Below are 25666 nucleotides of genomic sequence, written 5' to 3' on the forward strand. Positions count from 1 at the left end.
CCTATGACACGTGTGTCAGAGGTAACACGTGATCTCATTTTTTTGGTTGATTTTTCTTTGTTAAATGGCATTTAAATATATAAAATAAATATCAAAAATATAAATCTTTATTTTACTATGGTTGCAAATATCAAAAAATTTCTATATGTGACTTGGCACCAGAGTTAAGTTAGGGTTTTTCAAAATGCTGACATGCTAAGCTCAAAAGGTTCGCCATCACTGGCCTAAGCCATCAGTCAGATATCCCCTAAGGGCTCCCGGACTGTGAGAGGGGGCAGGCCAGGCTGAGGAGCACCCCCCCCCCCGCCCCTCCCCCCCCCCCCCCCGCCCTTAAGTGCACGAATTTTTGTTCACCGGGCCTCTAGTAAATTTATAATTCTGTACCCTTTTTGGTCTCATTTGTTCCTCCTTTGGTGACTTTACCAGAAGCCAGAGGGAAAATTATTTTCTTTTTCCATTTGTTTTGTTTTGTTTTGTTTTTGTTTATAGCAGTTTTATTCATAATTGCCAAAATTTGGAAGCCATCAAGATGTCCTTCGGTATGTGAATCGATAAATTATGGTACATCCAGACAATGGAATATTTAGTGCCAAAAAGGCTATTAAGCTGTTAGAAAGACATGGAGAAGCTCTAGCTGGTTTGGCTCAGTGGATAGAGCATCGGCTTATGGACTAAGGGTCCCAGGTTCAATTCTGGTCAAAGGCATATGCCCAGGTTACGGGCTCGACCCCCTAGTAGGGGGCATGCAGAAGGCAGCCGATCAATGATTCTCTCTCATCATTGATGTTTCGATCTCTCCCTCTCCCTTCCTCTCTGAAATCAATAAAATATATTTTTAAAAAAACAAGTTAAAAAAAAGAGACATGGAGAAACCTTAAATGCATATTGCTGTGAAAGAAGTCAATATGAAAAGGCTACTGTGTGATTCCAAATGTATGACATTTTGGAAACGGTAAAGCTATGAATACAGTAAAAATATCAGTGGGTCAGAGATTGGGAGCAGGGAGTGTCAAATAGGAATACAGAATTTTTAAGGCAGTGAAACTATTTCATATGACTCTATAAGGTGGATACATCTCATACATTCATCAACACCCATAGAATGTAAATCACAAAGAGTGAACCCTAATGTCAACTATGGGCTTTCAGTGATAATGATGGGTCAATGTAAATTCAACAAATTTAACATTCTGGTACAGGGTGTTGATAGTAGGGGAAATAGAGGTGGAGGGGGGTGGGCGAAGAATTTTTGAACTCTTACTTTCTGCTTAATTTTTCTGAAAGTCTCAAACTGCTTTAAAAAAAATCCATTTTACATTCCCATCAGCAATGTACAGGATTCCAATTTCTCCACATCCTGGCTAACAATAGTTATTTCTTGGTTTTGTTTTGTTTTTTATAGTAGCCACCTTAATGGTGTGAATTAGTATCTCATTGTGATTTTTATCTGCATTTCCCGAATGATTAGTGATGTTGAGCATCTTTTCATGTACTTACTGGCCATTTGTAAATCTTTGGAAAAATATCTACTCAAATCGTTTTCCCATTTTTGAATTGGTTTCTTTGTTTGCCTTTATTACTTTGTAATAAAAGAACACACAAAGAATTAATGCTAATAGACAAAGCAGGACTTTTGGTTGGGCCCCTGGATAGGTTCTTAAATGGGGATGGGGGGGCTACTACTTCTGTATTACCACAAACTGTTGAAGTCCCAGGCATTATTCAGATATAATTAAAAAGTGTGTTACACTCTTATCTCAACAAAATCTATCTTTGCAAGGTCTCCCCACCCTTCTAATACTCCTGTCCTAGCTGGTAGACAAAGTTGGTTAGCTGGTGTTTTTCCAAGCCTCCTGGGACACACTCCTGAACGAGTCCCTGAGAGATACTGTTTCCTGCACGCAAACTGCTAATTCGTCGTGGGAAAAATCCACTTCTACAAGCTTGTTATCTATTTCCAGTGCTAGCACTGCTTGTCACCTGTGTATCAGAAGAACCTTTAACCATCACTGACTGGAATGTTACACAGAGTGGCTGATGGGAGTGGTGGCTCAAAGAGACATCAAAGCTGCATTTGAGAGCAACTGCCCTCATGACTCCATCTGGGGCAGAGTCTCCTTCCACGATGGCATCTGAAGGAGGTTCAAAAGGAAACGGTCACATTATAATTGTAATTGCTCATTGTGGGAAAAACTGGTCTGCACATGAGAATTCTGGCTCCCTCCTTACCAGTTTCTGAAGCTGCATAATAATTATGACATTCACTATGTTAAAAACATGGAGCTAAAGCTATTGTCTTAAAAGAAATGCGTTTAAAATGGTGCAGTCACTTTGGAAAACAGTATGGCAGTTACTCTGCAGGTTAAACATAGAGTTATCATGTGCCCCAGCCATTCCACCCCCAGGCATATCCCCAAGAGAACTGAAAACACGTCTAGGCTAAAACTTGTACACAAATGTTCATGGCGTCATTATTCATGATAGCTCCAAAGTAGAAAATCTAAATGGCCATCAATTGAGAATGAGTAAATAAAATGTGGCATATCTATACACTGGAAAATTATTCAGTTATTAAAAGGAATGAAGTTCTGATTCATGCTACAACATGAATGAATCTTGAAAACATGCTTAGTTTTAAAAAAAGACATAAGAGGTCACATATTGTATGATTCCATTACTAGTCTATGAAGAGTCCAGGTTATGCAAATCCAGAGCGACAGAAGGACTAGTGGTTGTCAAGGAATGATGGAGAGGAGAATGGGAATGACTAACGAGTGTGGGGTTTCTTCTTTGGTGAGAAAAATGTCCTGGGATTAAGTTGTGGTGATAGTTGTACAACATGAGAATATAATAAAACCACTAAATTCTACCCTTTAAATGGGTGAATTTTATGGTATGTGAATGATAGCTCAATAAAGCAGCTATAAAAAAAAGAAATGCCCACTAAATGTTAATGCAACTCTCACAACTATCCTATGAGGTGATATTATCCCCCCAATTTTTCATGAAGAAACTGAAGTGTAAAATAACTGACTTGCCCAATATTCTTCAGTTCATCCAAGAGGAGCTTTGGATATGAATCCCCCACAGTCCATCTGAATCCAGAGCTTCAGCGGACCATAGAGGGGACATTTTTGAAAAAAACAAACACAGAAAAGTAGAAATAAAACTTGCCACCCAGCCATACTTTCCCAAAACTGTTGCATTAACAAGGCAGTAATAAGACTACAAGGCAGTAAAGTACCACTACTGATTATTCTAGGTAGGCCTTATATAGCACTTCTGTAGGTGCTTTACATGTTTCAACACATTTAGTCCTCACAACTACCTAGTGAGGGGGGAACTTTTATGCCTATTTTGCAGAGGAACATATACTGCGAAGTGGATGAACACTTGCTTGCCAGTGGCATGCAGTCTGCACATGTGGTAGGAATTTAGGAGAGGTAAAGAACATACAGAGCTGAGGCAGCCAGGGGGAACTTCATGAAGGAAGGAATCCCAGGAGGGAAAGGAAGGTGAGCCCTGGAAAATCACGTCTGAGGAGGAAAGCATGGAGAGGGCCTCGAAGGTGGAATGGAAGTTACTGAACAAAGAGGTGGGAAATATTAACATTTGTTCAGTGTGGGTGATGAGTGCAGATTATGTTGTTACATTCTTCTCTGTGTGTTTCTTCACCTTAGAAATGATTAGCAAACATTTTAAATATTTAATCACTGTGTTTTGGAGAAATAAAACATTTTCTTTCCGTGTGTGTGTGTGTGTGTGTGTGTGTGTGTAGGGGGCAAAAGTAGATTTACAGTTGTTGGTATGGAAAATGATATAATGCTTAATGAATAATTAATATAAGAATAAACAGCCCTAGCTGGTTTGGCTCAGTGGATAGAGTGTCAGCCTGTGGACTGAGGGTCCCGGCTTCAATTCCAGTCAAGGGTACATGCCTGGGTTGTGGGCTTGATCCCCAATAGGGGATGTGCAGAAGGGAGCCAGTCAATGATTCTCTCTTATCATTGATGTTTTTCTCTCTCTCTCCTCTTCCTTCTTCTCTGAAATCAATAAAAATATGTTAAAAAAGGAATAAACTGTTGCCCCACCCTGTATATACACACCCATATACATAAAAACATTTGCTGATTAGAAGAGTGAGTAAATGTCTTTATTCTCTAAAACAAACCTTAGTGTTTTAATTGTATTTGCCTGCTTTAGTTAGTAGGCTTTGGAGATTCCCTCCCCCTACACACGCACGCACACAGATCTACCTCACCCTTGTCATAATTGCATAATATTCACAATAGGAATGTGTCAAGATTTAATTCTCCATTCCCCTATTGATGCCAATTTTCTACTATTACAATCATTGTTTGTAAACACTGCACTGTTGTTTGTGGTCCTCAGTTTCCTTGTGGGAGCCTTTTCATGCATTGTTTATTATAACTCTGAGGTAGATACTAAGAGGCAGAAATGGGGTCATAAATCCAATTTTTAAGTGAATCAAACAGAGTCAATAGGAAATCTCAAAAAATAAAATAAAATTTATCTTTATTGTTGAAAATATTGCAAATGTCGCCTTCCCCCCCTCCCCCCATTGACCCCCTCCACCCTGCACCCGCCCCTGCCAGGACTTCACTGAACTATTGTCTATGTCCATGGGCTATGCATATATGCATATAAATCCCCCGGTTAATCTTTCCTCATCCACGCTTTCCCTCATTTTGTTGTAAACTTAAAACTGCTCTAAAAACATCTTTAAATTATTTATTTATTTATTATTATTTTTAAAATATCTTTAAAAAAGAAGCAAAGCAGAGACGCGGCAGGTTCACCCCTCGAGTCTGCTGGGGTACCAGGAATACCGGCAATTTCTCCCTAAGTCCCGGCGGGAGCGTGGTCCCCGGGATCTGTGCGCCCACCCACGCGGCGCGGGGTGCAGCCCCACCGCCCGCGGATTAGGAGCGAGGGCACAATGACCTACTACCCTGTCGCACGCGCTCTGGCCCCGCCTACCGGCCCCTTTCATTGAGAAACCCCTTAGCGATCACGTGAAACAGGCATGCTGGGCTCGTGACGTCAGCCGGCGCGGACCAATGGGAGCTTCTGTTTATATGGCGGGGGAGGGGGTCGCGGAATATTCTCTCCCCCGCAGCCAGCCGGCCCCGCCCCGCCCGGTTCCGCCGCCTCCCTCGCTCTCTTGCTCGGGTCGTGAGCTCCGGGCTAGAGCGGGAGGCGGCGCCGCTCCGCGCTGCTGGGAGGGCCGCGCCGGCGACTTTCTGCAGACGCGCCTCCGCCCGCTTTTCGTCGCCACCTTGGGTCCCTGTGCGGTTCCAGTGCCGGACCGAAGCCGCCGGCCGTCGCGGGCGGCCGGGTCCGCGTCCTGCCTCAGCGCCCGGAGGACATGCGGGAGAGAGAATGAGCCAGAGGGACACGCTGGTGCATCTGTTTGCCGGGGGGTACGGCCCGGGCGGGCGGGCGGGCTCGGGCAGCGGGGCTGGGCAGAGGCCGGGGGCTGTGGCCCGAGGCGCGGGCGGGGGGGGGGGGGCGAGGGGGGCTCGGTCCGCAGAATGACGGGATGCGACCCCATCGGGGAGGGTTGAGGGGATGAAACCGAGGACGGACGTGAGGTTGGGGGCCTGCGGAGCTGGTGCGAGGCTGGGGCCTGCGGGCGGGCGGAGTTGGGGCCACGCGCCGAGGCCTAGCGGGTGTCTGCGGCGCGGGCCGCGGCAGGGGTGCAGCTGCGGGCCTCACGTAGCCTGCTTGGCCGGGAAGGGGGGGATGGAGGACGGGGCGGGACGTGCGGAGGCCCAAGACAAAATGGGCGCCGGGCCTGGGCCGCCTCCTTCCCTTCTGCCGCGCGGGCTGCGGGGCCTCCTCGAGCCGCTCGGGCCGCGCCGCGGACTCGAGCAGCCGGTTTCCGGGGCGGCCCTGGGGGGTTCCCGGCACCCGACAGGCTTTGGTGTTCTCTCTCCCGCAGTGGCTGTAGGTTTCTAGCTCTTGGGAATTTTCCTTCGCCAGCTTCTCCAAGGCGATGAGATGCGGTGCAAAAAGCGGCCATGCCTCTGAGGTCGCATTCTTTGGAGAACCAGCCGGTCCTCTGCTGCACGCGCCGCTTCGCCTTTTCTTGAAAGAGAAAGTGGGGGGCTGGTGTGTGTGTGGGGGGGGGGGGGGTAGGGACTGGTCAGAAGCTCTGGCGGTAGCTAAGTGTCTGCAGGGGTGGGACGGGGCCTGAAGTTTTAGGTTGCCCGCTGATATTTTGTTGAGCCCGTTTAGGTTCCCTTTCGGGTTTGCCCCTTCCAGATTATTTGAAGAATCGTAACAATGTTAAGTTGAGGATCATAAAGAGTTATATCAAAAAATGGCTACGGTGAATTATGTCGAGGCATAATTTTTTTTCCCGCCCATATGACAGTATAAAGGCACATCCCCTTAGGCCATAGTTTGTTCTTTAATCAACCTTTTTAGGAATATCAAATTGATGTGTTCGCAGCTCTGCTCAGTGTCTTCATTGGAGTTGGGCATGTGGACTCCGGTGCCAGCGATGCCATCCGTTGCCTTGTGGCACATTCATTGAACGTTGACTGCACACCAGTTGTGGGCTAACCACTGTTCTGACATTTAAAATGTTTCTTTTAATCCGTGAGACCCAATTTAGGCAAAGTTTGCTTTACATGTCGCTGATTCATTTATTGGTAATCTTGGCAAATTCAGTCAATTCTTAAAAACTCATTGGCCATGTAGCTGTAAAGATGCCTTGTTATGCAAATGATTGGATTCCCTGTTGTAATTAGATCGCTAGCAAATGCCTGAAAGTTAGGAGACTGCACTACTTCTGGCCACTATTTTGAGTGAAAAATGGACAAGACCTTTGATTTTAATTGCTTCATCTATAAAATGTGGAAGACATACTATACCATCTCTAAGGCCCTTCTCTATGTCCTAACATTTCTATTACTCTGCATTCGAGATTCATATATCAAGTTTTCTTAAAAGTAGGGCATATTTATTTGAAATATTACTTTGGTTGCACTAACTTCCCAATTTGGTTTAGGATCAACTTTGTTATTATCAGTCACTTTGTTATTATTAATACATATAAAGGCCTTTCTGGTTAGCTTTTTCTTCAAAAACAGGAATGGAGAATGTTTTGTTTTTTGTTTGAATATATTTTTATTGGTTTCAGAGTGGAAGGCAGAGGGAGAGAGAGAGAGAGAGAAAGAGATAGAAACATCAGTGATGAGAGAGAATCATTGATCGACTGCTTCCTGCATGCCCTCTATTGGGGATCGAGCTTGCAACCGGGCATGTACCCTTGACCGGGAATTGAACCCTGGGACCCTTCAGTCCACAGGCTGATGCTCTATCCACTGAGCAAAACTGGCCAGGACAGGAATGGAGAGTTTTTGCAGCTTCTAAACATAAATAGATGTAGGAGCCCTTCCCGGAAAGAACCTAGCCTGTGCGGGTCATTTACAGTATTAAACAAGATACTGGGATGTAGGGTCTGACATAAGATAGGTACTCAGCCTTGTAAATTCCCTTCCTTTGCATATTGTCTTGATTTTACGTTTAAATGTGGTTGCATAAGTCACTCAATATAAAACCTGGCTTATCCATATTAGAGAAACATTAGAACTAGGAAGGATGGTAAAGATCATCTGTTTCATCCCCTTCAAATTATGGGAAAAAATACTGAAGTATGAAAAATGGACTTACCCAAGGTCAGACCGTTTTCCATACATGTAAAATGAGAAGAAACGAATCTCTAAAGATTCTTCCAGCTCTTTATTATATAAAATCAATTCTGTAGAATATTCTGGAAGTCTTGTGTGCTAAGCCTGGTGGAAATGCAAATCAGGCTGCTTCCGTGTCATCATTCTTAATTGAAGATGTCTACTTCTCTTATACCTCTCAGTGGCTTACAGTTTTAGATGTTCTTCACAGAAAACTAAATTTCATTTTTTTAAAAATCCTGATAGAATCAAGTAAATTGGGAGTTAGGAAATTTAGTTTTACTTTAATAACAAGGTGGAGAAAAGGAAAGAGATGTATATGTATATTTTAGCTGCCTGTCTGGGCAAACACAAGTATCATTTGGGTTAAATTATGAAAACACAATATATTTTAAAAGAACTAAGTAACTTTTCACAGCGACATTTAATCTTAGACAAAAATTGTCTGAATGTGGAGCCTTTGGATTGTTTTCCTGATGATTATAATAGTATTTATTGAAGTGTGTGTTTATCAGGATCTCAGATTTTAAATAGCCTAGTGGCTGTATTATTGAATCAGGAACATTTGAAACAGACCAGCAGCACTGGACCTTGTGTCTGGGTGACATGCTCACATGCATAACTCGTGCTTTCTTTAAGACACCCTTTGGTCCCATTATGTTTTGCTAGAGTCGACATTCAGAGTTTGTAAGGTCATTGGTTATGTTAATTGAGTTTTGGAGGCAACTCACAGCATCCTGCAAAAGGATGTGTCAGGAAAGTTTAATTTCACTTTTAATAACACTATATGTCTCTATATGAATATATAAATATGAAACATGTTTTAATTCTTTAATAGAGCTACACAATGTCTAGTATTGTGTCAGTTGCATATGTCCACCAAGAGGCAGTTCACTATTTTCTTTCCTATTTGAGAGAGATTGTCTCACATGGGAGGACTACACCTTCAACACTTGAGTTGATGTTTTTTTCCTTTGTAGCTTCTGTGACAGTGAGAGCTTAATACGTGTGATGAGTAATGTCTCAAATTATCCAAAAAACTTTGTTATGGAATTAATCTATCCATTCATTTATTCAGTAAGAAACTCCCACTTGGGTGTCAAATATGTTGATTCTGCAGAAATTTGTTAAATTACTTTACCTGGTTCCTTGTAAAATCAGGGCAGAAGTAGAATACTTAAAAGTATAATTAATGTGGTTTATTTCCATTTTGTTTTTTATTAGCCTTACTTCCATAATTTTTACCACTTTTTCTTTTCCTTGTAAAAATTCATTCTTTCATTCTAATAGATTACAAGACTAAGGGAAGTTGCTAATCCTAATGTATAGTATTCTTGAAACTATTTTTGTGTAAGTGTGTTAGTGTAGTACAGCCAGCTGGGTCATGGACCACTGGGAGTTCCCAAGACCCTTTCATTGGTCTGAGAGGTTAAAGCTATTTTCCTAAAAATACTAAGACACTATTTGCTTTTTCACTGTGTTGATTTGTACTGATGGTTCATAAGCAATGATGGGTAAAATTGCTGGTGCCTTAGCATGCATCAAGGCAGGGTTGCCCTGTTGCACTAGTAGTTGTTGGCACTAGCAATTTAAAAAACCAGTTTCACTTATGAATGTTTTTAAAGCAGAAAAAATAATGTTATTAAATCTTGACTCTTGAGTGTACTCATCTTTATTTCTGTGTGACAAAATGGGAAATATGAATAAAGTACTTCTGCATACCAAAGTAGTTTTTTAGTTGCTTCAGTCACAAGTTGAGCTAGCCTCTTTTTTCATGAGAATCTTTCTTATTTTAAAGAACAATTAATTGACTGACTATTCGGACTTGACTATTTGGCAGACATTTTCTCATAAAATGAAGGCAGTGGGCCTATTGATTCAGGGAAAACCACTGACAACACTTTTGCCATATGATAAAATATGAGTTTTCAAGCAAAAATTATGGTTTTTGAAATCTTGGACTGACAGTAAGTGTGAATTTTTAAATTGCATAATAAAATGTATCAACACTTGGAAGACCTTTGTAACTCAGTGAACCAATATTTTTCAAATGATCAGTGCATGATGTTACAGAGTCATGCAACTGTGTAAAGTTTATTTTATTGGTATATTTCAGACTACAATTGCTTTAAGAACCTACCACTTGTCAGTTTTAATGTGGAATTGAAAAATATCCACAATTATCTGAAAAGGTGGATTGAATTATATCATTAATTAAAAAGGTGTTCATTGCTATGAAAAAATGGAGCAGGATAAAGGGAAATAGTGGGAGTGCATTTATTTCTAAATATGGGGATGGTGATGAGTCTTACTAAGAAAGGTGAGTTTTGAGCAAAGACCTCGAGGAGAGAGCGTTAACTCTTAAGAGAGAACAGGCAGTGAAAAGATCCTAGTTTAGGAGCACAATAATGAGGCAAGTATATAGACAGTAGAGTGTTTTTAGGCCATTAAAGGACTTAGCTTTTTCTGAAATGGAGTCATTGCACAAGTTTTAAAGGCTAACTCTGGTCATCATCCTATATAATAAAACCCTAATATGCAAATTGACTGACCAGCAGAACAACTGGTTGCTATGATGTGCACTGACCACCAGGGGGCAGATGCTCAACGCAGGAGCTGCCCCCCACTGAGAGGGAGGTGATGGGGGGGCGGGGCCAGCCAGTGGGCAGCACCCGGCTTGCCAGCCAAGTTGGGTGCCAGTGGGGGGAGGGGGGGAGCCGATCACCCCACCTGCCAGTCACCCCACAGATGGCCCTGATCGCCAGCCAGGCCTAGGGACCCTATCCTATATATTGGGAACAGTCTCTTAGATTTAAAAATTAAAACTTGGCAAGGCTACTCTAACACTGAAAATAACAGGATGATGCAGCAATGACATGCATGGACTCTGGCTTGCACATTTTATGGTCAGCCCTGATTCTGACACTTATAACTGTGTGACAAAGCCAATTACTTCTCTCTGCTTCAGTTTCCACCCATAAGATGGGGAAAACGGTACTACTGCCTCAGAAGGATCTTGTTTTATACTACCTTTTATAATCAGGGCAAAAAAATGTAGCTGCCCATACAATAGCATTGAAAAGTATGTTCACTGGTGCATGCAGCATCCCAGATTGCGAGAGGGATGTCCGACTGCCGGTTTAGGCCCGACATCCCCCAAGGGGTCCTGGATTGTGAGAGGACACAGGCCAGGCTGAGGGCCTCCCTCCCCCTGCACGAATTTCATGCATCGGGCCTCTAGTGTTTAATAGCTGGGTAAGTGCAGAAGTAAGAGGATGACTTGGCTATTGCAGAAAACAAAATGAGCAATAACAGTTGTTCATAGCACATTGTGATGTATTAGATGTAGAATAACTCCAAGCTTTTTAGTTAGGGCACTTGGAAGGAGGGTATTGCTGTTAACTGAGATGAGCTATGTTGCACATGGAATAGGATTGGGGGTAGGGGAAGATCCATAGTTTCATTTTAGACATGGGAAGTTTGAGAAGTAGAGAGGTCAAGAAGCCAGTTGTTTAGGTGGTTGGTTGGATACATTAGTCTAGAGTCCAGGGGAGAGGTCTGGACTCAAGATGTACATTTAGTAGTTATTGGAACATAGATGATGCCATGAACCTAGATGAGATCATTAAGGGAATGAATATAGAGGAAAGGACCATAGATGGACCTCTAGAGACTTCAACAAAAGAGACAAAGAGAAACCAGCAAAGTATACTTAGAAAGAGACCAAGAAAATGCATTCTGAAAGTCAAATTAAGCAAATATACAGTATTTAGGAAGGAATGTAGGATAAGCTGTCGTGTTACTGTCAATTAAGGTGAGATCTGAGAGCTCTTAAACATTGAATTTAACAATTGGAGACCTTTGTTGACCTTGATTAGCAATTTCTAGGCAGAGCAAGGAGTAAAGGTATTGGAGTGGGAGAGAACTTAGAGATAAATAGAATTCTGAGATTTGTTGCTTAGGGGAGCAAAGAAACAAAGGAACAGTTTGTGGGAGGAAATTTACCTTTACTAAACCTATCACATACCCTCAGCGTATTTTGTTTCTATATTGAATTTTAGATGCATAGGATGATGCTCAATCCACTGAGCCACACTGATTGGGCCTTAGTAGTATTTCTTAATTTGACTAATGCCCTCAGTCTGATCTCTTACTGTGTTTTCTGAAAGTGAAAACCATACACCTACATCTTGGGCTGTGTGATGTGACTTCCTTCTGTATTTCCATGTTTATCAACAACTTATCTAAGTTGTTGGCTAACATTTCCCTTTTTTTCTCATGTTATAGGTGTCTTGATTATTGTTCAAAATAAGCCTGGCCTGTTATTTTTTCCCCTGCATCAGAAACACTATGTATAACCCAAACTTAGTTATTTTCAACCACTTTTGTATCTATCTGATTTTCATGTTAGTCTGTCAAGTATATGGAGTATGTTCTTCATTCACCATTTCAAGAACTTGTATAGTTTCTTGCCCAAACATTAAAGCTCATAGAAACTACAAATATACTACTAGAGAAACAATTTTGGTAAGACTTCCGAAATGGTTTTTATAGGATTTCAGAAACAGGTTACATATTTTGAGATTGAAAAACTCCTTGGCTAACTTTGTAATGATTTTCTTCCTTAGTGGTATTTCTTTTTCTTCCTTCCTTCCTTCCTTTTTTTTATTAAATATATTTTTATTGATTTCAGAGAGGAAGGAAAAGTGAGATAGAAATATCCATGATGAGAGAGAATCATGGATCGGCTGCCTTCAGCAGGTCCCCCACTGGGGATCAAGCCCACGACCCAGGCATGTGCCCTTGACCGGAATCGAACCTGGGATCTTTCAGTTCGCAGGCCAACGCTCTATCCACTGAGCCAAACTGGCCAGGGCTTCTTTCTTTTTTTTTTTTTTAGAGAAAGAGAGGGAAGGAGAGGGAGAGAAAATAGAAACGTTGGTGATAGAGAAACATCTATCAGCTGCCTCCCTGCACACCCTCTACTAGAGATGAAACCCACAGCCTGGGCATATGTCCTGACTGGGAATCGAATCAGCAACCTCTTGGTGCATGGGATGATGCTCAATCCATTGAGCCACACTGACTGGGCCTTAGTAATATTTCTTAATTTGACTAATGCCCTAATTAGGAAATTACAGTGGGCTATATTACCTGCAGACAGAAAAATGACAAAATATTTCAGTCTATTCACAAAGCTAACACTGCAGTTGTCTGACAAAATAGGTTTGCTTCAAATTAATACATATATTTCTAAAGTGTGTGTGTGTGTATATATATATATATATATATATGCACACAACAGCATATATTTCTAAAATACATATACATACTATATATACATATAGATATACATACATGCACGCACACATACAACAAACAGTAATGTGGACCCAATCAGTATAGGTTTTTCCATTTATAAATTACCTTGCGTATTAAAAACAAGTGTCCTGCTCCATACATGCTCAGAAGGTTAAAATCAAGGAAATACGTCTAACAACTACAGTCTTAAAATCCCAGTCTTTTCCACGATCCACCTTTTCCTGAGCAGAATCTTGTGGTGCCTTGAGTTCCTCCCCTGGTGTGGCTAGTAAAAGTCCGCTAGAGCCAGGGAAACTGGAAGATTCAGCGTTGCTCCGCAGCTTGAGGCTATTCCCCTGATGGGGTTTTGTGTTTATGCAGCTGACCTAGGGACTGATGACTCCTGGTGGCAATATGGCTGAGACTGACTGATGACTCTTGGGGGCAATATGGCTGAGACTAATCTGCTTGTTCTTCATACCTAGTGAACAATTTCTCTTACCTCCTATCCCCTTCACCACCACCCTAAACTTCTTATTCCTATGTTGATATAACTTGAGTTGGGAGAGCACTTTGGGGCCCACAGAGGCTTCTTCTTTCTTATAAGTCATATTTGCACTGATTTATTTTTGTGTGTGTTTTTTAATTTTAACAAGTCTTTTGGTTACACTGTGCCTGGCGTCAAAACATTTTTTAAAAATCTCCATTCTTGGTGTATTAAACTCTAATACAGTAGTTAAGTTTGGGGGGAATCAAAAGTTATATGTGGATTTTCAACTTCGTAGAGATGGGGGTTACTGCTTCTAACCCCCATATAGTTCAAGAGTCAGCTATAATTAAGGTATCGGAGAGTCCAGTGTGACTGGAGCAGTGAGAAGGTGAATGGTTGATGAGGTCAGAGGGATCAATAAAGGACAGATTGTATAAGATCTTATAGGCCATTGTGAGGACTTTGGTTTTTATTCTGAATGAGTTAGGAAGTCTAGAAAGTTTTTAGCAGAGGAGAGACTGATCTGACTTAAGTTTTCAATACAATCAAAGATACAATGGCTTAGACCAGGGTGGAAATGATGAGAAGTGGTCAAGATTCTATTTTTTTTTGAAGTTCTGAGTCAAAAGACAGTTGCATACTATATACATTATTTTTTTCATGGGGTCCAATGAGTCCCAGAAATATCAGCCACATTCTCTAGTTTAAAAACCCTACTGTTTTTTTTAAAAATACTGCTGAAATTTTGATAAATTAATTAAATATGTATTCAAAATGTTAAAAAAAAGGGTGCTGAGAAATAATAAAAATCAGTATTTCTACAGTTCTCCCTCACATCTTCTTAATAGGAACTTCCTGTAAGTCTTAGCTACTTCTTTTGGTATTTTCTTCATACTTTCTTTTCTGGATTTAATTATAGTACACCACTCCTGTTTACCCCATCTTTTCCTCCTCTCAATATATAGTTATTTACATCACATTTTTTTGTTAAATCAGTAGTCAGTGCTTACCTGACTATGATAATATAAATATTGTTGATAGCACAACTAAGGTGTGTATTGACAACTTCATTTTGAATAGCTTCATTTTCTTGAATAATTTCATTTTCTCCTGTAGAGAAAATAATTACCCCATATTTTAAAATGTTTGCTTAGTTATGTGAGTATTTATACTTGAATTTTTTATTTTCATATGGTCAAATATACTTGTCTATTAGACTTTTTTCCCCCTGGAGATTTTTATCCCTCTGAATTCTGTCATCCTAATCTATCTGGCCTGTTGTTTTTTTTTCTTTTTTTTTTAGTAAGTTTTTATTTATTTTAGAGGTTGAGGAAGGGAGAGAGAGAGATAGAAACATCAATGATGAGAGAGAATCATTGATTGGCTGCTTTCTGCATGCCCCCTACTGAGAGGATCAAGCCCACAACCTGGGCTACTAGAATGGAACCATGACCTCATGACTTCCTGATTCACGGGTCAACACTCAACCACTGAGCCACAGCGGTCAGACTGGCCTGGTTATTTTTCTGAGTCTTGACATTTCACTGTCATCTTGGGACTCCATTCTCCCTCTCCTGGGTTATTTTGTTCCTGCATTCAATTCCCTCTTTTTCCTCCCAGTTTTATTGAAATATTGACATATAACATAGTATTGGTCTTAGGTGTTCCCTCTTCTTTAACTTGTGGAACAAATCCTTTAGTAGCTGTGTAAGAAAGGGTACAAGATAGGAAATTTCTTGAGTCTTTCTTGTTGACTAACTCTTTATGAGGTAGATACTAAGCTTAGTTCTTTCTAACTACCAAAGGTGTTTCAGTATGCAGTCAAATAAATGAAACGTTAAAAGAGTATTTAGTCTTCTAAAATAAAAAAAAGTTACATTTTAGTACCTTGGTAAATTCCTACTTGCCTACATGTGTACTAACTTATGAATTAAGTAGGTACGTTTTGTTCTTTCATGTTTTGTAGATGTGGTGGTACCGTGGGAGCTATTCTGACATGTCCACTGGAAGTTGTAAAAACACGGCTACAGTCATCTTCTCTGACGCTTTATATCTCTGAAGTTCAGCTGAACACCATGGCTGGAGCCAGTGTCAACCGAGTAGTGTCTCCTGGACCTCTCCATTGCCTAAAGTGAGAGCACAGTACTCATTTTTATTTTTAGTTTATCTACCTTAATGATGTTCATATATTTGTTTATGTTGACATTTTAAAAATTTTACAAATTTAATGGTAGAGTTACTCTGAATTATGTTCATTAATAATGATCATCCAACATTTTATATTGGCTAATATAAAGTGTATTATCTTGAATAATATAAAATGTATTATCTAATTCATGTATATTTAGAATATTTTTTGCACTTATCCGGTGGATTTATTTTCTAAAACTATTATAGGTATTTTATTTTGAATTAAGTAATAAATACGTCCAATTAATGGCAGTCTGTGACTTTTATATAACCTAAACAATAATTGAGATTAAAGCAGACTTCTACTGATTTTAAAATGTGATTCAGTGTTTGGCATTCTTGATGCTTTAAAAAAGATTTTTTTTTACATTTTACCATACTTTATTATGCTACAAACTGGATTGAAATTTTAAAACTATTGAAACTAGGTTTTACATGTTTAAATTTAGGTATGTAACTGAATGCCTTGTTTGTCTGCCTTATCAGCTCAATTGGGACATAATCTGTTTGAACTTAGTTCACTAGTGTTTATTTTGTAGTGGCAAATAAGCTCATACTGTGTGTTTACTTTCTCTACCAAAAGATTTTATCAGTCTTTTCTTTGTTTAAACTTACCTAAGTACACGAATAGGTAGAATAAAATTGTTAACAAGTTTGAATTAAAATGCCGTAGTTATTTGTAAATACTTCTGATTAATTAGAATATTTTAATATGATTTTGACATATATTACCACTGATAACCTCTCAAAGTTCTCCCTTTGACCTTTGTGACACTATTATTTTTTATTATGGTGGGGTTTTTTTGCCTTTTATTTTTAAGATTTTTAAAAATTGATTTTTAGAGAGAGAAGGGAGAGAAACATCGATATGAGAGCGATGCATTGATTGGCTGCCTCTTGTATGCCTCCTACCAGGGATCAAGCCCGTAACCCGGCATGTAGCCTGACTGGGAATTGAACCAGCAACCTTTGGTGCATGGGATGATGCCCAACCTACTAAGCCACACTGGGCTATTCTGTTTTTCTTTCTTTTAAATATATTTTTATTGATTTCAGAGAGGAAGAGAGAAGGAGAAAGAGATAGAGACATCAGTGATGAGAGAGAATCATTGATTGGCTGCCTTCTGCAGGCCCCCTACTGGGAATGGAACCCAAAACCCCCTCGGCATGTGCCCTTGACTGGAATTGAATCCTGGCCCCTTCAGTCCACAGGCTGATGCTCTATCCACTGGGCCAAACTGAGTAGGATAGGGCTATTCTGTTTTTCAATGGTTCTGCCTTTTCTGACTTTCCTCAGAGGAACTATAGGACCTCTGGCCTCTGCTTTAATTTCTCACTTTTTCAGGCCCTCTTATATAAGAGTTAATTTAACATGTTTCACCTGTCATCAGTATAAAGGTGATTTCCCAGTCTTCATTCTCTTGCCCTAGCATCGCTTTACTCTGGGACTCTGTTTCATGGCCGCTGCTGCTGCTTCTCCTCCTCCCCTCAACATCTTTATTGAGATACTAGCCCGTGCATGGGTGGGTCTGGCTGGACCCACTCCTGATGTGGGGGGGGGGGCGACTGGGGGTGGGGCCGGCTGGTGGGGGGCCACGGCCGGTTGGCCAGCCAGCCCCACCCCCTGGTCAAACTCCCTGGAGGGGACAATTTGCATATTAGCCTTTTATTATATAATTCATATACTATAAAATTCACCCATTTAAAGTGTACAATTTAATTGTTTTTGGTATATTCACAAAGTTATAACCATCACAACATTCTAAATTTAGAACATTTTTATTACCACAAAAATAAATCCTTACCTATTAGCAGTCACTCCTCATTTTCTCCCTTCCCTCTTAGCCTCCTCCCAGCCTTAGGAACTACTAATCTTTTTGTCACTACAACTATGCCTAAATAAATGAAATTATATAATACTAGAGGCCCAGTGCACGAAATTCGTGCATGGGGGGTGGGTCCCTCAGCCCAACCTGCACCCTCTCCAGTCTGGGAGCCCTGACGGCTTAGGCTCACTCCCCGTGGTTCTCTGCTCTCTGCAGAGCCTGGCAGCTCCACTCCCGCTACCCAGAGGCCCTCTGTGGCCATGGCGGAACGCTTGCCTCATCACCGCGGCGATGAAGCAAGCATTCCACCAGGCAGCTCACACTGCCCACTCTTGGCGGCCGCCTCTCCCCAGGACTGGGGAACTCTGGCGGGGCTGAGGGGACTGGGCACCGCCATCTTTGTGATGGAATGATGGTTAATTTGCATATTACCCTTTTATTAGATAGGATAGGATATGGTTTTTGTGTGACTGGCTTCTTTCACTTCACATAATGTTTTTAAGGCTCATCCATGTTCTAACCAGTATCTTTATATTGCCAAATATGTCATTGTTTATCTACTTATCTGGTGGTGGACCTTTGGGTTGTTTCCAGTTTGGGGGTTTTATGAATAATGTCACTATGGGGACATAGGTTTTCATTTCTTTTGGGGCTATACTAGGAATGGATTTGCTGGGTCATACGGTAATTTTATGTTGTTTCACATTTTGTGAAATTGCCAAACTATTGCCAAAAGTGGCTACATTTTACATTCCCAAGGCCAATGAATGAGATTTCCAATTTCTGCACATCCTCTCCAACCCGTTTCATGTCTGTTTTACTATAGCCATCCTAATGGGTATGAGTGTTTCATGGCTTCTTAACCAGGAACTTTGGGAATCCCCCAGGGCTCTCTTAATTTCTTAGATGGCTCATAGTTGAGCTTCAAGAGGTCTATAAAAATTAGGTGAAATTGTATACAAAATTGTGAATATTTGCAAATGTGTGTTGTTGTTTTTAAAGGATAGCTACCTTTCTTAATTTCTGAAGGGGACTGTGATACAGAAAGCGCTAAAAAACACTGAATATTCAAAATGTGCTATATAATTTGTTATTCTTAACTCTGTTTCTATCTAATCTAGTTTTATCAAAACTGATTCTGGGCACCCTCCCCTTCCCTCTCCTCATCCCTCTCCCCCCACCCGCCTCTTCATTATCACTAGTAAATCTGCCTTCAATAACTATACTGTCAAGAAAAACAGATGTTTCATAAGTAAGGAAAACTGACCAGAGCAGCATAATATATTATAGTACAAACATAATGGGATTTAGATGCTAAGTTTGCTATACAAATATAGTACCAGACTTTGAAAGTTATTTCTTTCTAACTAATGTTTTTCTCTTTCAGGGTGATCTTGGAGAAAGAAGGGCCTCGTTCTTTGTTTAGAGGATTAGGCCCCAATTTAGTGGGGGTGGCTCCTTCCAGGTAAAAAAAAAAAATTAGCAAAATTGTCTCAGTCTTTTCTTGTTTGAAGCTTAATGAAGGGAGATGCTGAGGTGAAGGTGGTAAGGATAAAGCAGTATGGTGTAAGAAACAGATCTCAGTAAGCATCTGATAGGTTGGGGAGGTTGCACCATGTGGAGGTGCAAAGGAACTCATAGTGAGATTATTGTGAAGCAGTTTCTGTACCAGGTTTAAAAGGCAAAGAACAAACTAAAGGAACTAGCAGAAAGAAAGGTGAAGACCTGGATCTCTAGAACTAATCCTATTTTTTGGTTTAGGGGACAAGCTAAACAGAATGGTTTGAATCCCTATTAAAGAAGCCAAAAAGGCCTTCATACATTAATTTGTCATTTTTCTCTGATATGGTTTTATCTTAGATTGACTTCTTCCATGATAGAGTGCTGTGCAGATTTCACATTCAGCGTGAAAATGCATACCCAGCTTTCTGTATCCAAACAATGTACCAGGCCCATCTCTCATTATTTATTTGGTTTGAACTTTTTATGGACTACTTTCTCCCTTAAAAAATTACCCAAATTTTGTCCTTATAATAAAGACTTAAAAAAAAAAAAGTGTAGCATAAAGCTTGTCCTTCTACCTTAAACACATCACCTCTTTCTCACCCAATGCACATTCCCTTCCCACATACACTTATTCTTTTTTTACAAAACCATCATTAATAAACAGTGCAGTGTATTTCTGGCCTGTCATGTACATAAAATGTATAATATGTAGACTTAATTACCCTTTATATATATTTAATCATATTAAAAAATATTTTGCCCAACTTGTCTTGAAGGATTTTTCCATGAAAATGTGTAGAATTTTTTCAAAATTGCATAGTATGAGTATTCTATTATTAATAAGCATTATTTAAATTGATAAACCTTTAGATTTATTTTCAGATTTTTGCTGTTAAAAACAATGGTTTTGTGCCCTGCCCAGTGTGGCTCAGTTGATTGGAGCATCCTCTCACACACCAAAAGGTGGTGGGTTTGATTCCTGGTCAGGGCACATACCCAGGTTGTGGGTATGTATACATCAAATTGATGTTTCTCTCTCTCTTCCTCTGTTAAAAAACAACAACAAACATAATGGTTTTGTGAACTTCACTGTACCTTTATCTTTGAGTACTTAAATTAACATAGTTCTTTCTTTAGGATAGTTACCTAAAAATAGAATTTCTGGATAAAAGGGCACATGCACATTTAAAGTTAATAAATATTCCTCACCAGCCTTCTGAAAAGGCATTCTACATTTTTATTCTCTAATAGTGAATTATTTGCTCTTTATCCATGTATTACCAATTTTGACTACTACTTATGTCTTTTAATATTTGCCAAATAGACTAAACATGATTTTTCACTGTTTTAATATACATTTAATTTTTTTATATATTTTATTGATTTTTAACAGAGAGGAAGGGAGAGGGATAGAGAGTTAGAAACATCGATGAGAGAGAAACATCAATGAGCTGCCTCCTGCACACTCCCCACTGGGTATGTGCCCACAACCAAGGTACATGCCCGGGACCGGAATCGAATCTGGGACCCCTGAGTCCGCAGGCCGACGCTCTATCCACTGAGCCAAACCGGTTAGGGCCATTTGTTTAATTTTTGACCCTCCTTGCAATTATTTGTATCTCTTTTGTGAATTACCTATGTATATTCCTTGCTTATTTTCTCATTAGAATGTCTTTTTTCTTTTTCTTTTTTTTAATATACTTTTATTGATTTCAGAGAGGAAGGGAGAGGTAGAAATAGAAACATCAATGATGAGAAAGAATCATTGATCTGCTGCTTCCTGCACACCCCCTACTAGGGATTCAACCGACAACCCAAGCGTGTGCCCCGACCAGGAATCGAACTGTGACCTCCTGATTCATAGGTTGATGCTCAACCAGTGAGCCACACCCACCAGGCTCTTTTTTCTTATTGATTTCTAGGAATGCAGTGTTTATTTGTGTTCACAATTTGGCATCATTAAATGTATCCTATATTTTCCTTTTTCATAAAACAAAATGTTTTATTTTAAATTATATTCACTCCCTCCACCTTTTTCTTTATTCTTGCCTGAGGATATGTTTATTGATGAGAGAGAGACAGAAAGAGAAAGGGAAACATTGATGTGAGAGAGGAACATCAATTGGTTGCCTTCCATATGTGCCCCAACTGGGATTGAACTCCCAGCCTTTTGGTGCATGGGACAACACTCCAGCCAACTGAGCAACCCAGCCAGGGCTTAACTTCCCTTTTTTAAAAAAGCACATTTAAAAAGGCACAACAGTGAGACTCTCCATTTGTACTTGTTTGTCTATTCTGTCCCTTATTGGACAGATAATCAGGATTGTTTGGTGATAATAGGATATTTGATTCAGCAGGCAACTAATTCAATGCCTGAAAAGCTAAATAATTAATCGGTAGTTGGGGTACATAAAGTCATAGTCAGGAAGTTAAATTTGCAAATTTAATAGAATGTTAAATGTTGGAAAACATCACCTGATCTGCTGGTGCTGATTTCTTTCAGAATTGTTTTGTCTGTTTAAGGAAATTGTGAACTAATCTGTGTATAGTACAGATTAGAATGCACTATAGTATCTCAAAATTGTTTAACATACATTTTGATCAGTTGAATCAGTTTTATCTTTCTTTTCCTACCCTCCCTTCCCCCCAAAATATATATGTGCTCATACCATATTTCCTTAATTCAAATGTATTTAATTTAGCTTTAGTGCTACATAAGTCTTCCAGCCTTATTCATGTGTTTTCAAAATTTTATACAAATACTTTCAGTTATAGTTGTTTTCAAAGTATTGGGGCGGGATGGAGGGGATGTCTGTTTGAGGAACTTTATTTACATTTGAGGTTTTTTGTGTTTTTTTGTTTCGTTTTGTTGTTGTTGTTTTCTATCTTCACCCAAGGATATTTTTCCATCACTTTTAGATACAGTGGGAGGGAGGAAAGGGGGGGTTGGGAGAAAAACATCAATGTGAGAGAGACACATCAATTGGTTGCTTCCCACATGGCCCCAACAGACCTGGCCAGGGAAGGAAGCTACAACCCAAGTACCTGCCCTTGACTAGGAATTGAGCCCTCTCTAACCACTGAACCATTGGCCTGGGCACATGTCTTTTTCTTAATGAGTTGATACAAACTCATTAAGAGGGTCTTCATGAAAAAATGTGTAAATTAACCTGATGTTATATGAGCATATAGCTAATACTTTGTTTTAAAATGCCTCTAAAATTATAAAGATTAATTTACATGTCATTTAAACCTTATGAATTAAGCAACATGCTTATTGATAAAATTTAAATCTTTATTTTAGAGCAATATATTTCGCTGCTTATTCAAACTGCAAGGAAAAGTTGAATGGTGTATTTGATCCTGATTCTACCCAGGTACACATGATTTCAGCTGCAATGGCAGGTATGACTATATAATATTAAAAAAAAAATTTTCTGAAACTTAGAGACTTAATATATTAAATTATGATAAATTTATATTATAAAGTTAAGACAATGTGCTTCTAATTGATTAGCATTCACAAACATGATTTTTGCATTTATTAGTATACAATAAATTAGACCAGGCCGTATATGTAAGAGCTGTTGTCATTTGGCATTTTGTAGTTAGGAATTTGTGATAGCATACAGGTAATATACTATTTACATTGTCTTGCATAGTTTACTGAATATTTAGTGATCACTTTTTAACAGTTTTAAGAATCCAATCATAATTACAGTATCAGTAAGTTATGGAGCTATAATTTATTCTTCTCTCCTCAATTTCTGTTAGTGCCTTTTCCTTTCTGCTGCATGTTTTGGCTTCTGTCTGAAATGTGCCGGCAGTTCTTGGTAAAGTATTCATTTTGTCCTGTGCTCAAATGCTGACATTTTTGTGAGTGATGTATTACTGATAACTCAAGAGTTACTGTAATGTATGTATATTGAAAAATATGTTTAGCATTTCACATAAATCACACTGGATGGCACTTGAAATCTAGGCACTGGTTATGTACGTGCTTGCTATAGAAATGTTTTCAGGAATTCTTCTGTCATCATTGAGTATGTATGATTCTGAATTAAAACAACCAGTCCTGGGCTTCTCTCTGCCCTGCCTTAAAGATACACTAAACTGGTAGATTGGTTTGGCCAGTCTCGTTCTGGAATCATTTTTTTGCTATGCATGTTAAACAAAGCCATGACCTTTGGTTCTCATTAGAAAAATCTCTACAGTTTTTTGAGGTTTGTTGCATATTGAACCATGTCTCCCATTTCTAAATTATGTTACAACTTTATAAAGCAAATTATATGTACTTTCTTCACTTGATCAATTAATTGTCAGTTATGTGCTTAACAATGAGTGCCTTAAACTGTTAACCATTTTCTGTTTAGAAATTAATTGGATCAATTTGAACCACATACTTAACGAACTAAGTGTAAGTTTGAAATGCTAATTTCTGAAAGATCGATTGCCATATAATTTAACATATATCTTATAAAATATTTTCAAGGCTTTTTATAGTTAGTAATTGTTGATTAACTCATTGACGTTTTAAAGCTGGAAGATAAAACTTTAAAGATCAAGGCAAATACTCTTATTTACCAATGTGGAGAGCTCTTGGGCAAGTTAAGTAATTTATGTGAACTTCCGTTACCTTATGCTTAGAATGAGTAGGTTGTCCTACATAGATTTGCATCTTGAGAATTAGTTCTTCAGTACCATAGAGGTCACCTACTTACAATGATAATTATTTTTTAATGTACTTTTTATAGATGTTGAATATGAATAGATATGATTTTCCCTCTGCACATTCAGTGGTTATAAGGTAAAAGTTAGTAGCTAATTACAAACTATAGGATCTTTAGAATATATTTCTGGGTTACCAGTGTTTAAACATTTTTGTTTTTTAACCCCAGAAATTTTTAAAGAAATGTTAATCTTTCATTTTTGAAATAATTAAAACCAAGGAAGTAGATCAGCATTCATTTTAAGTGGAGGAAAGTTGGTAGATAGTCAGTATTGCAAATTCAGTTTCAGAATTTCCTGAGTCCCACTGGATCATTTTTTTTTTTTCATTAGAGTGTCTTATCGAATTTATTATATTTGATTCACATTGCAAAGAATTTCAGTGGAATTGTTATTTTGATTTTTTTTCTCCCAAATATACAAGTATTAGCTTTGTTTTTATTCTAACATTGATACTATTTCTCATCTTGAATTTCTTGAATTTTGGTTATTGATAGTCTTATACTTGTTTAGAGATTATTGCACTATACACTTCTTGTGTAATTTGAAAATACTTCAGTTTGTTTGCAGTTACATTTTTTCTAAGATTGTGCTTTCAGAGCTTTCTTGCACTGTTTACAAGCATTAACATTTAGCTTTTTGGTTTTTATATACATAACTACACGGTTGGTGAAACGGAATGGTCCCATGCAGACTCATTAAGGTAGCCTTTTGCCCCCTTCATTCTTGAAATAACCTAGACCAGACTGCTCTGGTTTTTCTTCAGGATCATTTTTAGAGGCCTTATAAAAATGAATTGGGGGTGCAAAGTGCTTAGAGGCAGTCATGTGAAAATTGTTTTCTAATTGGCTATTCAAAAAAAAAATGCTAACCTTGTCACTTTAATATCAAAAAACACACTAAAAGTAATCCATTAATGATATTGCCTGCTATATTGTGCCACATCAGGTAGCTCACACATTAAGGATTTAGTAATGTACTTTGTACATAATTTTTATTTCAAATCCTCAAATCATTTGCATTTTATCCATATGAACTATAGTTACTAAATCCTTTTAGCTAAAAGGACATTTTGAAGTGGATTTTATTTTCATTTGTTGTAGTATTTCAAGGGAATACAAAAGAATTTGTAAGCCTCTAAATTGAGCTCTAAATGTCCATGCACTGATTTTTTTTAATTGTGAGGCTATTTAATCAAATTAAGTAATGTTGATTTTTTTGTGCTTTACCTGCCTTTTTTTTTCCTTCCTACATATGACCTTTGTCAGACTAAATGAAACTTAGCTATTGAGGGTATTTGTATGTTTTTACTTAAATGAACTTGCATATCCCTCTGTATATACCTACACACAGCTGTGTATAAAAAAAAATAGAATTAAGGTTTTTTTTTATAGTAATTCCCAATTTTTTAAAGTTTTGATCTGGAATATATATACTTTTATATACAGCATTACAGATTTAAAGAAAATTACTTCCAACTTTTATTGGATTATATATTTAAAAAGTATCACTCAATTTTTAAAATACACGTAATTGTTTAACATTTACTAGACTTGCTTATAGCATTTACTTTTATTTTTCAAGATATATTTTCTGTTTGACTCAGAGTTTACTATCAAAGGTTAAGTTTTTGAGTAAAAATTATGTCTTGCATATATTTGTCCATGGCAGTTCATTCAGCCAGATTGATGGTTGGACAGGTGTTTAGTGTGTTTGTCTGTAAACATTCTTCCTGTTTTTTGTTTTGTAGAGCACAAGAAATTAAATACAAAATAACCCAAAATATTCCATAAAAATGGATGTGCAATATTACTGGCCATAGTGCAAAAGGTGAAAGGTACTACTGTAGCAACATATACTATACTGTATTTAAAAAATTATAAATCATTAAAAATGAAGTTACT

General features: G+C 38.7%; 1 protein-coding gene across 1 annotated transcript in view; it reads left to right on the forward strand.

Moving 5' to 3' along the window:
- The first annotated feature begins 5175 nt into the window (after positions 1–5175).
- SLC25A36 (solute carrier family 25 member 36) overlaps positions 5176–25666 on the forward strand; it is a 34069-nt gene continuing 13578 nt past the window's right edge. Inside the window, exons 1-4 of the mRNA XM_070433508.1 lie at positions 5176–5444; positions 15479–15643; positions 18916–18993; positions 22339–22439. Coding sequence (XP_070289609.1) covers positions 5404–5444; positions 15479–15643; positions 18916–18993; positions 22339–22439 — 385 coding nt within the window. The 5' untranslated portion in view covers positions 5176–5403. The remainder of the gene's footprint in view (positions 5445–15478; positions 15644–18915; positions 18994–22338; positions 22440–25666) is intronic.

This window comes from Myotis yumanensis, unplaced genomic scaffold, assembly GCF_028538775.1.
Source record: "Myotis yumanensis isolate MYYU_CA2020_CCGP unplaced genomic scaffold, mMyoYum1.0.hap1 SCAF_14, whole genome shotgun sequence".
NCBI classification, from domain to species: domain Eukaryota; kingdom Metazoa; phylum Chordata; class Mammalia; order Chiroptera; family Vespertilionidae; genus Myotis; species Myotis yumanensis.